The sequence below is a fragment of the Microtus ochrogaster genome, unplaced genomic scaffold (assembly GCF_000317375.1).
Source record: "Microtus ochrogaster isolate Prairie Vole_2 unplaced genomic scaffold, MicOch1.0 UNK53, whole genome shotgun sequence".
In the NCBI taxonomy this organism is placed as follows: Eukaryota; Metazoa; Chordata; class Mammalia; order Rodentia; family Cricetidae; genus Microtus; species Microtus ochrogaster.
This window is the reverse complement of record NW_004949151.1, coordinates 2,187,104-2,200,628: the sequence shown is the minus strand read 5'-3', so window position 1 is coordinate 2,200,628 and position 13,525 is coordinate 2,187,104. Positions and strand designations below refer to the sequence as shown.

The 13,525-nt window shown below is 44.1% G+C and overlaps 1 protein-coding gene across 6 annotated transcripts in view; it reads right to left on the bottom strand.

Moving 5' to 3' along the window:
• Nucleotides 1-13,525, bottom strand: part of Nr3c2 (nuclear receptor subfamily 3 group C member 2) — a 335,373-nt gene that overhangs the window by 21,472 nt on the left and 300,376 nt on the right. For all 6 annotated transcript variants that reach the window (XM_026777281.1, XM_026777275.1, XM_026777280.1 and 3 more), the window contains one exon: nucleotides 12,486-12,643. In XM_026777281.1, coding sequence (XP_026633082.1) covers nucleotides 12,486-12,643 — 158 coding nt within the window. The remainder of the gene's footprint in view (nucleotides 1-12,485; nucleotides 12,644-13,525) is intronic.

The window sequence follows — 13,525 nt, the reverse complement described above, 5'->3', positions numbered from 1 at the left end:
TGGCCTTGGTGAGTTCCCAGTAGAACATCCCCATTGTCTCAGTGTGTGGGTGCACCCCTCGCGGTCCTGAGTTCCTTGCTCGTGCTCCCTCTCCTTCTGCTCCTGATTTGGACCTTGAGATTTCTGTCCGGTGCTCCAATGTGGGTCTCTGTTCTTAAAACTGTGCTAGGTGTCCTTTCTTCAGCCTCTGCGTCATGTACGTACGCTCTGGCTCATCTCGCTTCTGTCTGCTATTTTATCAGTTGTGCTCCCCACTCCCCAGTCCCCTTTCTCTGCCTCTCCATTTTAGTCTTGTGGCCATGATTTGCCCTGTAGGTTCAGCTCCATAACCTTCCTGTTGTCTGTCTCTGAGCTTCAGGGATCACTTCGTGGCATCACCTCCAGAGTCTGTACCAACAGCTTGCCTTCATCCACAGAGCTCAAGGGACATTTCTTCTGGAAGGTCCTAAGGGCTCAAATCTAAAACAAGCTGGCTGTCTCTCCCTGAGAATGTGCCTCCTGCCTCTCCCACAACAGCCCTGTGTTAGCCAGGTACCTGCTTTCTTTCCTTTGGGGCCTTCCCTTCCTGACTCTGCCGCTCCCTTATCCTCCACATCCTTGTTGCCATCCATGTGACCACCTGTACATCACACGGTCCTGAAGCCCTGCTCCCAGCCCACCCTCGCTCACCTGTATCTCGGCACCAGCTTTCCAATGGACTGAGTTCCCTCTTGCCCTCTGATGTAGTTGTAGAATGGTTGGTTCTTCCTAGTTAATTCTGTGGCAAGTAGTCACATCCATTACTTGGCATTTCAAACTGTGGCTAGTGGCCCAGGATGGCTGAATTGTAAACTTCACTTAATTTTACCGAGTTTAAATGCCAACGGCCACACAGGGCAAGGGTGACTATGTTGACAGTGCAGCTTTCCAGTCTGCAAATGTGGCTCATGTTCCTCAGTGGGAGGCCTGACGTCTCACCATGCCACCGTTCCCTCTTCCTTCTCTCCCTCCTTCCAGTGACTCTTGGGCACACAAACAAGGGAGATGCAATCAAAGCCACCAACTAATGTTACCTTTAGACCATTGATGAAGGGACACCCCATCAGGGCAGACTACAAGACTCTTCAAGGATTTGCCCATTCAGCTACTAACAGCTGACACCACCAATCCTTAGACCACGGACACTGTCTATACCACTCTCAAGCCATCTCCTCTGACCCATTAGGGCCATTTAATCAGTGTGTGTGCGTGTGTGTGGTGTGTGTGTGAGAGAGAGAGAGAGAGAGAGAGAGAGAGAGAGAGAGAGAGAGAGAGAGAGAGAGAAGGGGGGAGGGAGAGAGAGAAGAAGGAACTGGAATCTCTGCATCTCTGGAGCTGGAGCTACAGTCTTTGTGAGCTGCCTAATGTGGATGCTGGAAACTGAACTCAGGCCTCCTAGAAGAGACCAAGCTACCCTAAACCTGGTGCCATCTCTCCAGCCCCTATTTCCTATTTATTTATTTCTCTGAAAAGAATCCTCAGGCAAGGCAGGGACTCACTGTGTAACTCATGGCCTTAACTTGCCACTCGGCTGCTCCAAAACTCGTGCTCTGCCTTCTTGGGACGGCCACGCTAGGGCCGTCAGCCCACCACCACACCTGACACTGAATCTGTGTGATGATTATTCTTCCACTATACCCATATGCTTCCAAAAGTAGCAATCGTCCATCAGCACAACTCACCCAGGGAAGTGCTGGACCACACCAGGGAAATTCAAAGGGGGATGGTGTAGCCTTATTTACGGGCCATCATTGAGTCAGACAGGGTGGGATCTTCGCTGGGAGAGTAGCTCTGGGTGGAGCACTCTGCCTAGTTTAAGGCCTGATTCCCGGGGAGATGAGGCCTTGCTCGCTCAGCTGACTACAACAAACAACTTTATTTAGCATCTTTCTTAGTCTCCCCAGAGGAGGCGGCAGGGTGACGCCACTAGCAATTACATGAAACACTTGCACGGTTTTGGGTTTTGCTCCCTGGCAGACGCCTGTGCTACTGGCAGCCTGGGTGTGTCATTGCCATCATGGAATCAAATAATCTCAATTTCTTGTTAGTGGAGCAACAGGAAAAAGAGAATGAATGTTTTATTCAGTTGCTTCGCTTGTCACCCATTCCGCAAAACCCTTTGACAATATGGACTGTGCCCACTTCACAGATGAAGATACTGATGACCAAAGCATGAAAAAGAAGTGTACATGTATGCATACTGCGCATACCGAGAGGGAGGCTGATGGAGGGGCACAGCCCAGGCTTGCTCTGTCCCTGGTACTCACATTTCTGTGGCAGGCTCCCATTTTGGTGTCAGAACTTTTTCTGAGGAGAAACTGACCAGGAAGATTAAGACACTCGAAGTGAGAGTGAGCACTTGTGGGCAGAGACACACTCCTGTTGTGCACACTTTGGCCTATAGTAAACAATGCTAAAGGTAAGTTTTTGTCCTTCTCACACCCACATATGGATGAGCCAGGAAGGAAATGCCAGTACTGAGCCTGCATGCAGAGACTTCCTACAGAAAGGAGCAGTAGACTGCTGAAGGATGCCTGAGCAACCCTTGACACAGACTCACTGGGTCATAGCACTCTCTCCGCCTCAGGAGGGGCTTGCTCAGCACCCTCCCCCCAGGCTTGGAGAAGGCTCCCAGGATCACAAGATTGGCTAGATAAGAGCTCCCTCAGCTGCCCAGCATTCCCAGTAAGTCACGCAGTAAGAGCACGCGTGCTCACGGCCTCCTTCCAGTCACGGGGGCAGATCTGAGTGATAGGCTGATGTCTGCCCAGCCATGAAGCAAGTCCTGCCTAGGTGTGATGGTCATTTGCATTCTCCCCAGAAACTGGGAAGCAGTCAAAAACCACACGGGGCACTTTAATGAAGAATCAGGTACACAGCTTCAGGGTGTGTGACTGTGCCTCACAGAACTGATGAGTTCCAGAAGATGCTGGGGAAGGCCCAAGTGAGCCTGGGAAGCAGGGAGCAGCGCAGCGGTGTGCAGTGCCACCAGATGAGGGTCTCCAGGTTCCCCGGGTGCAGCCCGGCCTGAGATGATCAGCTGCTGCGGGCCTACAGTCCTCCCCCTCACGAGGTGTCACAGGTACCCACAGTGAGCCAGGGCAGTCCCAGCTGCAGTCTGCTCCTCAGAAGCCAGAGAAATCATGCTCTGAGCCTCTGTGGCTTCTACAAGAGTTCTCTGACATCCCTTAATGGTTTCCACCTTTATGCTAAGCACAGCTGGTCCAACATCTTCTCTATGAGACATGTCCACTTACAAGGGTTGCTAACGATCCCACCATTCATGGTGTGCCCACCTTGACCTCCAGGTGCCATCTGATTCTCCTTGCACATGACCATGCATTTATAGACAGAAACATTTCCTCTTGCAGGAAGGTGAGTTCCCTGAGGGTGAGCATGCTCACTCTTGCCTTTTTGGTCCTGGTGCACAGCAGCAAGGGCTTACCCACAGGGGAATGACCATGAGCATGCATGTGCCTTCCAGGTCCTCACTCAGTTGGCATACCTCAGTGCCTGGAGACCTGCCTCTGAAGACTCTAAGCACAAGGTAAGGCTGGTCTCATCTCTTTTTGCTCTCCCTAGCACCATCTATAGTACTAGGTGTGACATATTTTTATAAAGTGTGTGTTCCAAAATAAAACTATAACTATGACAATATTTAATACAAAAGGGCATTTTCACCTCAAGAGATACAGCTTGTCATCTTTTGTATTTACTAAACACCACAGACCATACCACAAAGTCCCTTAACTTCTGAGAATGCCCAGAAAAGAGCAGTAAGCTTACTGGACATGTACTTCACACTCTCACAAGAAATGTCTTACATCTCTTAGCAACAGCTTTAAAACGACTGCCAATCCTCTCCAACACAACAAAGAAACTATCCAGTTTTGAGAAACAACACCTGAACCTCAGCGATGCTGAACACACCCTACATCCCGGAATCTTCCCCAGGTGTGCCCCCTGAAACACTGTGTGGGGAGAGATGGATGTTTGGAGGGATTCTGATTTGGAAAAGCTGTTGGCCACATGTCAGGGTGTGTTTGTGGAGAACGTTCCTTTCTCTCCCTCGACACAGTTCTGCCCGCACAGATGAGCGCCACGTGGAAGAAGTCCACGTGTCCTGGAGCACACATGGGAGCTATGGAAACACACACGGATCTATATTTCAGTGACTGTCAGTTACTTTCAGTGACTCTCACTTGTTTGAGAGTCAAGAACAAATGGTCTCTTTTCCAAAAAGTGACCAGATCTAGGCTGAGAGGACTAGCAATTTGTAGTAATTGGTGTAGCGATTTGTTCCTTTGAGGAAAACACCACACTGTTGACTCAAGAATTTACTCAAATGAAAACCCAACGGGCATTCCCAAGCCCAGTCAGAGTGGATGGTAGAAAGGAAGGCCGCTCTAGAATTACCATGCACTTCCCAGCGTTCTGTCCTGGACAAATAGAAAGAAAGCATTCTAGATGATTCTTTCAGACCTCCTTTAAGAGTAAACATTTTTGATACCATGATGATTTGACTTTGTCGTTCTGTTTGCAGGAACCAGAAACTGTCAGGGTGAACCAGAACAAAACAGAGAAAGTTTCTACGAGTGCAGATGCAGGGAAGGACAGGGCTGTGGGAGGAAAAGGGGGAGGGTCTGTGGTCTCGGCCAACCCCAGACTTCTAGACACAGCACTGAAAACATGACTGGCAAAGCCAGCGATAATACCCGAATTCTACGGCTATAAATGTCACCCCGTGACATACGTGTGGTAGGATCTTGCTGCCAGTGAGAGGCGCAGAAGCTTTCGGAGTGAGGGCCTAGTGTGAGGTCAGCTGCCTGGAGGTGTGTGTGTTTGTGTGTGAGTGTGCACATGAGCACTCCAAGTGGATTGCATGACCGAAGTCTCTTCTCTCTTTGTTTCCTGGCTCCCTGAGATTGAGTGGTTTTGCTTTGCTACATACTACCTGCCACCATGTGCTGCTTGGCCCCAAAGCACAAAGTCAACCAGTCAAGGACGGAAGGTCATGAAATAGTGACACAAAATAACGGATTTCTTTTTAAAAGTCTATTGCAAGCATCTGTTACAGTAACAGAAGCTGGTATACTTGCTAAGGTTAAAAACATATAGGCGGGGAAGATAGTTACAGTGTAAAAGAGCTTGTTGTGCAAATGTGACCCTAACCCTAACACTAACCACCGAAGACTGGACGTCCAACGCTACAGAAAAACTGGGCACACAGTGCAAAACTCTGATATTCTGGTGTTCCTACAGGGACAAGAGAAGCGGAGCCAGGGCAATCTCTGACTGCTCCAGGGCCAGCTCACCTGGCACACCATGCTGGACAATAAGATCCCTCGTCTCCAGCAAGGCAGCAGGTGAGGACCAGCACTGGGGTTGTCCTTTGACCTCGACACACTTCGCAGCAAGCACATATTCACATAATATGGCTTTTCAGAGAATGTAGCGAAGAGCCACAGAACAGATAAGAATGTGTGTAGCTACTCTATCTAAAAGTTTTATAAAACATAACGACTAATAATAAAATAATAAAGAAAAACAGGGCAAAATTGGAATAGATACTTCACCAAATGAGTGTACAAATAAGTGTCCAAGCCTATCAGCCATTAAGAAAATACAAATTAAGGCCAGGAGGAGCCTCAGCAGTGTGGCTGGCTGCAGCAGGTCACGGCAACAGCCATGGCTTCCAGAGATTATCTGATCACCAGAGCCCCAGCTTCAGCTCCACCTGCACCTGGAGGAGTGACAATCAGATCTGTAGCCATGCCTACACCTTAGAGGAGCAACCATCTGAGCCTAGGGCCCATAGTCACCAAAGGCTCTGCCCTGCTTATACCTGAAGGAGCTTTCAACAGAGCCACAGTCCCCAACAACATTGATTGGAGGAAAAGAGTCTCCACAAAAACACAGGCCCCACCTGTTCCAACTGGAGGGAGAGATGGGAAGACAAGAGGGTAAGAATACACTCAACAACATAAAGAGGGACACAGCACCACCAGAAACTAGTGGTTCTACAATAGCAAGACCTGACATCCCAATTCAGATGAAGCAGATGAAAATGACCTTAAAAGTTACTTTATAAAGATGATTGAGGCAATTAAAAAGAGGAAATGAAAAAGTCTCTTAAAGAAGTAGAGGAAAAGACAAACAAAAAAACTGGAAGAAATCAACAAATCTGTTAAAGAAAACCAAGAAAAAGCAACAAACAGGTGAAAGAAACTGTTTAAGACTTGAAAAATGAAAAAAAAACACAAATTGAGGGAAATCTGGAAATGGAAAATCTGGATAAATAATCAGGAACTACAAAAGCTAGTATAAACAACAGAATATGAGAGATGGAAGACAGAATCTCTTCTGTCTGGAAGACAGAGGAAACAGATCTACTGATCCAAGAAAATGTTAAATCCTACAAATTCTTAACAGAAAATATTCAGGAAATCTGGGACACCATGAAAAGATGGAACCTAAGAATATCAGGAATTGAAGAAGGAGAACTCTGGCGCAAAGACACAGAAAGTATATTCAATAAAATCACAGAAGAAAACTTTCCCAACTTAAAAAAGGATATGCCTATGAAGATACAAGAAGCTTACAGAACACCAAATAGACTGGGTCAAAATTTAAAAAGTTCCCTCACCACATAATAATCAAAACACTGAACATACAGAATTATTATTAATTAACTATTAAGAGCTGCAAAGAAAAAAGACCAAGTTACATATAAAGACAGACCTATCAGAATTACACCCTACTTCTCAGTGGAAACAATGAAAGCCGGAAGGTCCTGCTAGGCATCATGCAGTCACTGAGAGACCATGACTACCAGTTCAGACTACTATATCCAGCAAAGCGTTCAATCAACATAGATGGAGAAAATAAGATAATCTGTGACAAACCAGATTTAATTAATACCTATCCACAAATCCAGCCCTAAGAAAGTACTAGAAGGAAAATTACAATCTAAGGACGTTAGCTTCAGCCACAAAAATGTACAATAGATAATTCTGCACCAGCAAATCCCAAAGAAGGGAAACACACACACACAATACCACCAACAACAACAAAAACAAAACTAACAGGAACTATTCATCATTATCATTAATACCCCTTAATATCAATGAACTCTACTGCTTATAAAAAGACCCAGGCTAATAAGGCTGGTAAATTGAATATGTAAACAGAATCCATCCTGCTGCATACAAGAAACACACCTCAACTACTAAGACAGATTCCCTCAGAGTAAAGGGTTGGAAAAAGATTTTCCAATCAAGTGGACCTAAGAAACAAGCTGGTGTAGCTATTCTAACACCTAACAAAATAGATTTCAAACTAAAATTAGCTAAAAGAGATGGAGAAGGTCATTTTATATCCAGTAAAAATCCATCAAGATAAAGTCTCAATTTTCAACATCTATGCCTCAAATACAAGGGCACCCTTGTTTGTAAAGGAAACATTACTAAAGCTTAAATCATACTTTAAGCACCACACACTACTAGTGGGAGACTTCAACAACCCACTCACCATTGGATAGGTCTGCCAGACAGAAACCTAACAGAAAAATAAAGCAACTAACAGATGCTATGATTCAAATGGGCTTAACAGACATCTATAGAACATTTCACCCAAACACAAATGAATATACCTTCCTCTCGGCACCTTCTCTAAAATCAAACACATACTCAATAGCAAAGCAAACCTCAACAGAAACAAAGAAAATTGAAATAATGCCCTATGTCTTAATGGATCATCATGGCTTAAAGTTAGAATTCAACAACACTAATTGCAGAAAGTCCACAAATTCATAGAAACTGAACAATGCTCACATGATTACCACCGGGTCAGGAAGAAATAAAGAAAGAAATTAAAGATTTCCTAAAATGCAAGGAAAATGACCACACAACATACCCAAACTTATGGGGCACAATGAAAGCAGTGCTAAGAGGAAAGTTTATAGCAGTAAATTCGTACTTAAAGAAGCTGGAAATATTCCACACTAGCGAGTTAACAGAACACCTGAAAGCTCTAGAACAAAAAGAAGCAAACTCACCCAGGAGGACTAGATGACAGGAAATAATCAAATTGAGAGCTGAAATCAACCAAATAGAAACAAAGAAAACAACACAAAAAAAAATCACTGAGACAAAGAGTTGGTTCTTTGAGGAAATCAACAAAATAGACAAACCTTTATCTGAACTAACCAAAGGCACAGAGAGAATATCCCAATTAATGAAATCAGAAATGAAAAGGGGGATGTAACAAAGGACAGAGGAAATCCAGAGAATCAGCAGGTCATACTTCAAAAACCTGTACTCCACAAAATTGGAAAACTTAAAGGAAATGGACAATTTTCTAGATAAGTAACACATACCAAAATTAAATCAAGACCAAAGAAGCAAATTAAATAGACCTATAATTGCTAAGGAGATAGAAACAGTCACCAAAAATCTCCCAACAAAAAAGCTCAGGGCCAGATAGTTTCAGTGTAAACATATACCAGAATTTCAAAGAAGAACTAATACCAATATTCCTCAAGTTGTTATACACAATAAAAGCAGAGGGAACACTGCCAAACTCTTTTTATGAGGCTACAGTTGCCTTAATATCCAAACCACACAAAGACACAACTAAGAAAGAGAATTACAGACCAAACTTCCTCATGAACATTGATGCAAAAAATACTGGCAAACCAAATCCAAGAACACATCAGAAAAATCATCCACCATGACCAAGTAGGCTTCATCCCAGAAATGTAGGAATGGTTCAATATATGAAAATATGTCAATGTAATCCACTGTATAAACAAACTGAAATAAAAACACGACATGATGATCTCATTAGATCTGAAAAAGCCTTAGACAAAATACCTCACCCCCTCATGATAAAGGTCTTGGAGAGAGCAGGGATACAAGGAACATACCTAAACATAAAAAGACAGTATACAGCAAGTCAACAGCCAACATCAAACTAAATAGAGAGAAACTCAAAAATCAGGAACAAGTCAAGGTTGTCCACTCTCTCCATATCTATTCAACATAGTTTTTGAGGTCTTAGCTAGAGCAATGATCCAACAAAAGGAGGTCAAGGGGATACAAATCGGGAAAGAGGATGTCAAACTCTCGCTACTTGCAACAATTAATAAAAGGGACCTCCTAAAACTTCAAAGCCTCTGTAGACCAAAGGATACTGTCAATAAGACAAAATAGCAGCCTCCTGAATGGGAAAAGATCTTCACCAGCCCTCCATCTGACAGAGGACTGATCTCTAAAATATACGAAGAAATCAGGAAACTAGACATCAGAAGAACAAATAATCCAATAAGAAAAATGGGGTACAGATCTAAACAGAGGAATCTAAAATGACTGACTTAAGGAAATGTTTAGCTTCCTTAGTCATCAGAGAAATGCAAATCAAAACAACTCCAAGATACCATCTTACACCTGTCAGAATGGCCAAGATCAAGAACACTGATGACAGCTTATTCTGGAGAGGGTGTGGAATAAGGAGAACACTCCTCCATTGCTGGTGGGAGTGCAAACTTATACAGCCACTTAGGAAATAAGTATGGCAGTTTCTCAGAAAATTAGGAAATAATGTATCTTAAGACCCAACAATGCCACTTTTGGGCATATACCAAAAGGATACTTAATCAAACCACAGAGGCACATGCTCAGCTATGTTCAGAGCAGCACTATTCACAACAGCCAGAACCTGGAAACAACCTAGATATTCCTCAAGTGAAGAATGGATAAGGAAAATGTACATTTACACAATGGAGTACTACTCAGCAGTATAACATCTTGAAATTTGCAGGTAAATGTATGGAACTAGAAAAAAAACATACTAGTGAAATAACTCAGATCCAGAAAGACAAACATGGTATGTACTCACTCATAAGTGGATATTAGACATAAAGCTAAGGACAACTAGCCTATAGTTTACAACCCCTGAGAACCTAGACAACAAAGAGGACCCTAAGAGAGACATACATGAATCCAACTAAGAAGGAGAAGACAAGATTTCCTGAGTAAATTGGGAGCGTGGGGGTGGGTTAGAAGGGGAGAGGGGAGGAAGAAGAGGAGTAGTCAATAAAAACAAAGAAACAAACTATATATATATATATATCCATATATCATATTATACATATCATGTATATGTAAATGTGTATGATATATCATTGAGAAAAAAAGAAAATGCAAATTAAAAACCACAATGATGGTCAACATGCAACAAACAGAACACCCAAACTAAAAACAGATAGCTCTGCCAAGTGTCATCAGCTAGGGTGAGGGACACTCAACACTCTCAGGTACATCTCATGAAAATGTAAAATTGTAACCATTTGGAAGACATTCTGGCACTTTTTGTAAGAAACAAAAATTTATGCGTAATGTTCACCAGGAATTCCACCACCTGGTATTCCCCCAAGAAAAGAGATATGTCTGTCTTTTCACAAAGACTGGTGCAGAATTATTCAGGATTTAGAAAAATTACTAGCAACATGCCGAATGTCCATCACAGGGACTACACAAATGAATTGTGGGATAGCCTTCAGTGGTGGAGCTCGCAGAGTCCCAGAAAACAGCATCCGCAGCTTCTGAGCAAGTGAAACGGCGTGGGTGAGCCTCAGCACGGTCACGTCTACTGAAGGAGACTCACACAAATGTTTCTACATGACACACTCCTACACAGCACTGTACAATTCAGACAGATGTCCACCAGCCGGAAGCTACAGGGGAAAGCAATGGTAGCAGGAGGACCACCTCAGAGGGAAGGGAAAACTTTTCGAGTTGGATACGGACACTAGCTTGGCTGCTGTGGTAATGTCATGGGAGCATGACTATTGAAAACTTAAACTACATATTTTTAATTTGTTCAACTTATTGTACACCAACTATATCTAAATAATAAAACCCAAGACACTAATTTATAATGAGGAATTTCACAGAAAATCAGCCCAATGACACAGCTACTCCCCAAGCACAGCGGAGGATAGAGGAGGAACGTTGGATTCCCTCTTCTGTAACTCTCTGGCCTACTCCCTTAAAGCAGGGTCTCTCACAGACCTGGAGCGGGGCTGGCAGTCAGCAAGCTCTGACAAACTTGCTGTCTATGGGTGCAGTCATGCCAGGCTTTTAGTTGGGCACTGGAGATTTGAACTCAGGTCTTTGTGCTTGCTCAGAAAGCACTCTCGCTTACTGACTCATCTCTCCAGGCCCTCATACTGAATTTGACAGTACTTGTTGCGTTTGTACAAAGAACAGAATTCACTGAGGAAGAACCTTAAGTTCCCACTTTTACCGCTGCCGAGAAGGGGCGTCAGTGAGGTCGGTGGGGAAGGAACATCTGATGACGTCACGCAGGTGACAGGCGGTGATAACATTGCTCACGAGGAAGGCTACACCCTCTCCTGTTTCCTTCAGGGTGAGTCATGAGCCTTGTCAGCCATCATCTCACTTCCAAGATGTTTCCAACAAACGCACTCTAATAACCCAGTCCTCTCTGAGCTCACCTGAAGAGAAACTTGCTCTGTCTCATCCGAGACATCCACACAAAGCATGAGAAAGCGACCTTCTCCTGCTTGGCCATCAGCAGAGGAAAGAACGCTGCAATGGTATAAACTTACTTCGGCTGCAACAGGAATAGTACTATGATCTCGGCCACTGAATCTGTTAACATTTTCCTTCTCAGAGAAGAACTCATTTATCATTCAAACCCTCCAAGCCAAACCTTAAGAATGAACTCTCCAAAAGAAGGTGTGGAAACTCCTCGAATATGAGGAACCCACTGAGCACAACTGCATACAACGTTCTTGGCACAAGAGATGGAAAAACCACTTGCAAAGTCAAAGAAGAAAGAGGGAGAGTTATCTGATTGGTGTGTTGTGAAAGCTGCCAGCCAACGAGGCAGCTATACCCCTGATGGATGAAAGCAGAAACAAACTCGGAACCTGCTTTCTGTATTTACCCAGCGCAAGAGCTATGCCTCCTATGAAGAATAATGAATATAGGATTCAGAGTTTGGCAACGATTGAGATGATCCAAGCTGGCCCTGGACCACTAATAATGTTTTTGAAAGATTGGATTGTTAGATTAACAGTTGTGGAAGATGAACACTGTTTATGCAATGTTAAAGCAAACATTTTTAAGAACCAAACATTTCCTAAACGGCAAACAGAAATGTGAAACTCTATCTGGCACCTGTGGCAAATCTGAGGACCTTCCCTGGTCCAGGGCACAGAGCCAGCCGTACCCTCTGTACACAGGCCCTTCCCAAGGGTTAGAAAAAGAATTGTCACCTTAGCTGGATTTTAACTGTTGCAATCTCCTTCCAGACACTTCAGTCTGGTTCTTCCAGCAGCCATGGGAATCCAGCTATCTGGCTTTTGAGGGTCAAGTTGTGTGTGGGGGGGAAGGGAGTTACTGAACATTGACTTTGGGGAGATCAAGGGCTCTACTTACATCGTGCATGGAGTCTAGAAGCTTGGTTAGTTGGTAGAATCTCTGCCAACTCTGCCCAGAACTGTTGGGACACTTGGTGACCATCTTCCTCAGCTCTTTGATGTAGTTTGTCCTCATCTCTTCAAATGCAGCTTGGGCTCTGAGGCCATCTTTTGGAACTGTGTTAAGGAACACAAACATACATTTCACCACGCGAAAAACACAGCTTTGGCATCTCTTCAGTTCCATAACCTCTAATATTTTAAGCACACATATCGATTATGAGGCTGGACTAAGTCATAATTAATTCTAATTATGAATACATATGGCAGTGACATCCTCGGCAAACGTTTGTTCTTATACACACAAAAGAATGATAACTTGCTTATTGGATATGGGCTATTACTTTGTGTACATTAACTCATTTTGTCCTGACACCAATATTATTGCATAGCTCTCTGTTATTCTTACTTTGTAGGCAAGGAAATTGGGATGTAAGTCGATTCATTACTATGGAGTGTAAAATAAATAAGTGGCCGTTCAAACCCATTTTCAACATCTACCTCCTAAATACCATGCCCCGTATGGTGGTTGCGTGGCCTGTCTTTTGAGTGTCTTCTAAATCCCAGTTCATCAATGCCCCAGAGGCAGGGAAATGTATTTCAGTTTCGTGGGACACTCTAAGCTGGGGCAGCATTATCATATTCAAGTTCAATTGCAGACACCATGGAGCTGGCTATGTACCACATGGACAATGCTGGACCAACAGTTTCTATGACTGCCCAGGACCCCCTGACCGTGGAGATATCATCACAGAAGTGTGCGTTGGTTTGGTATGTGCAGGGTTAACAGCAACTGTTCCGTGCTCTACATCATCACAGAAGTGCGCATTGGTTTGGTATATTGGGTGGGGGTGGGGGGGTTAACAGCAGCGCTGTTCCATGCTCTATATCATCACAGAAGTGCGCATTGGCTTGGTGTATGGGGGGGGGGCTGACAGCAGCGCTGTTCCATGTTCTACATCATCACAGAAGTGTGCGTTGGTTTGGTGTGTGCAGGGT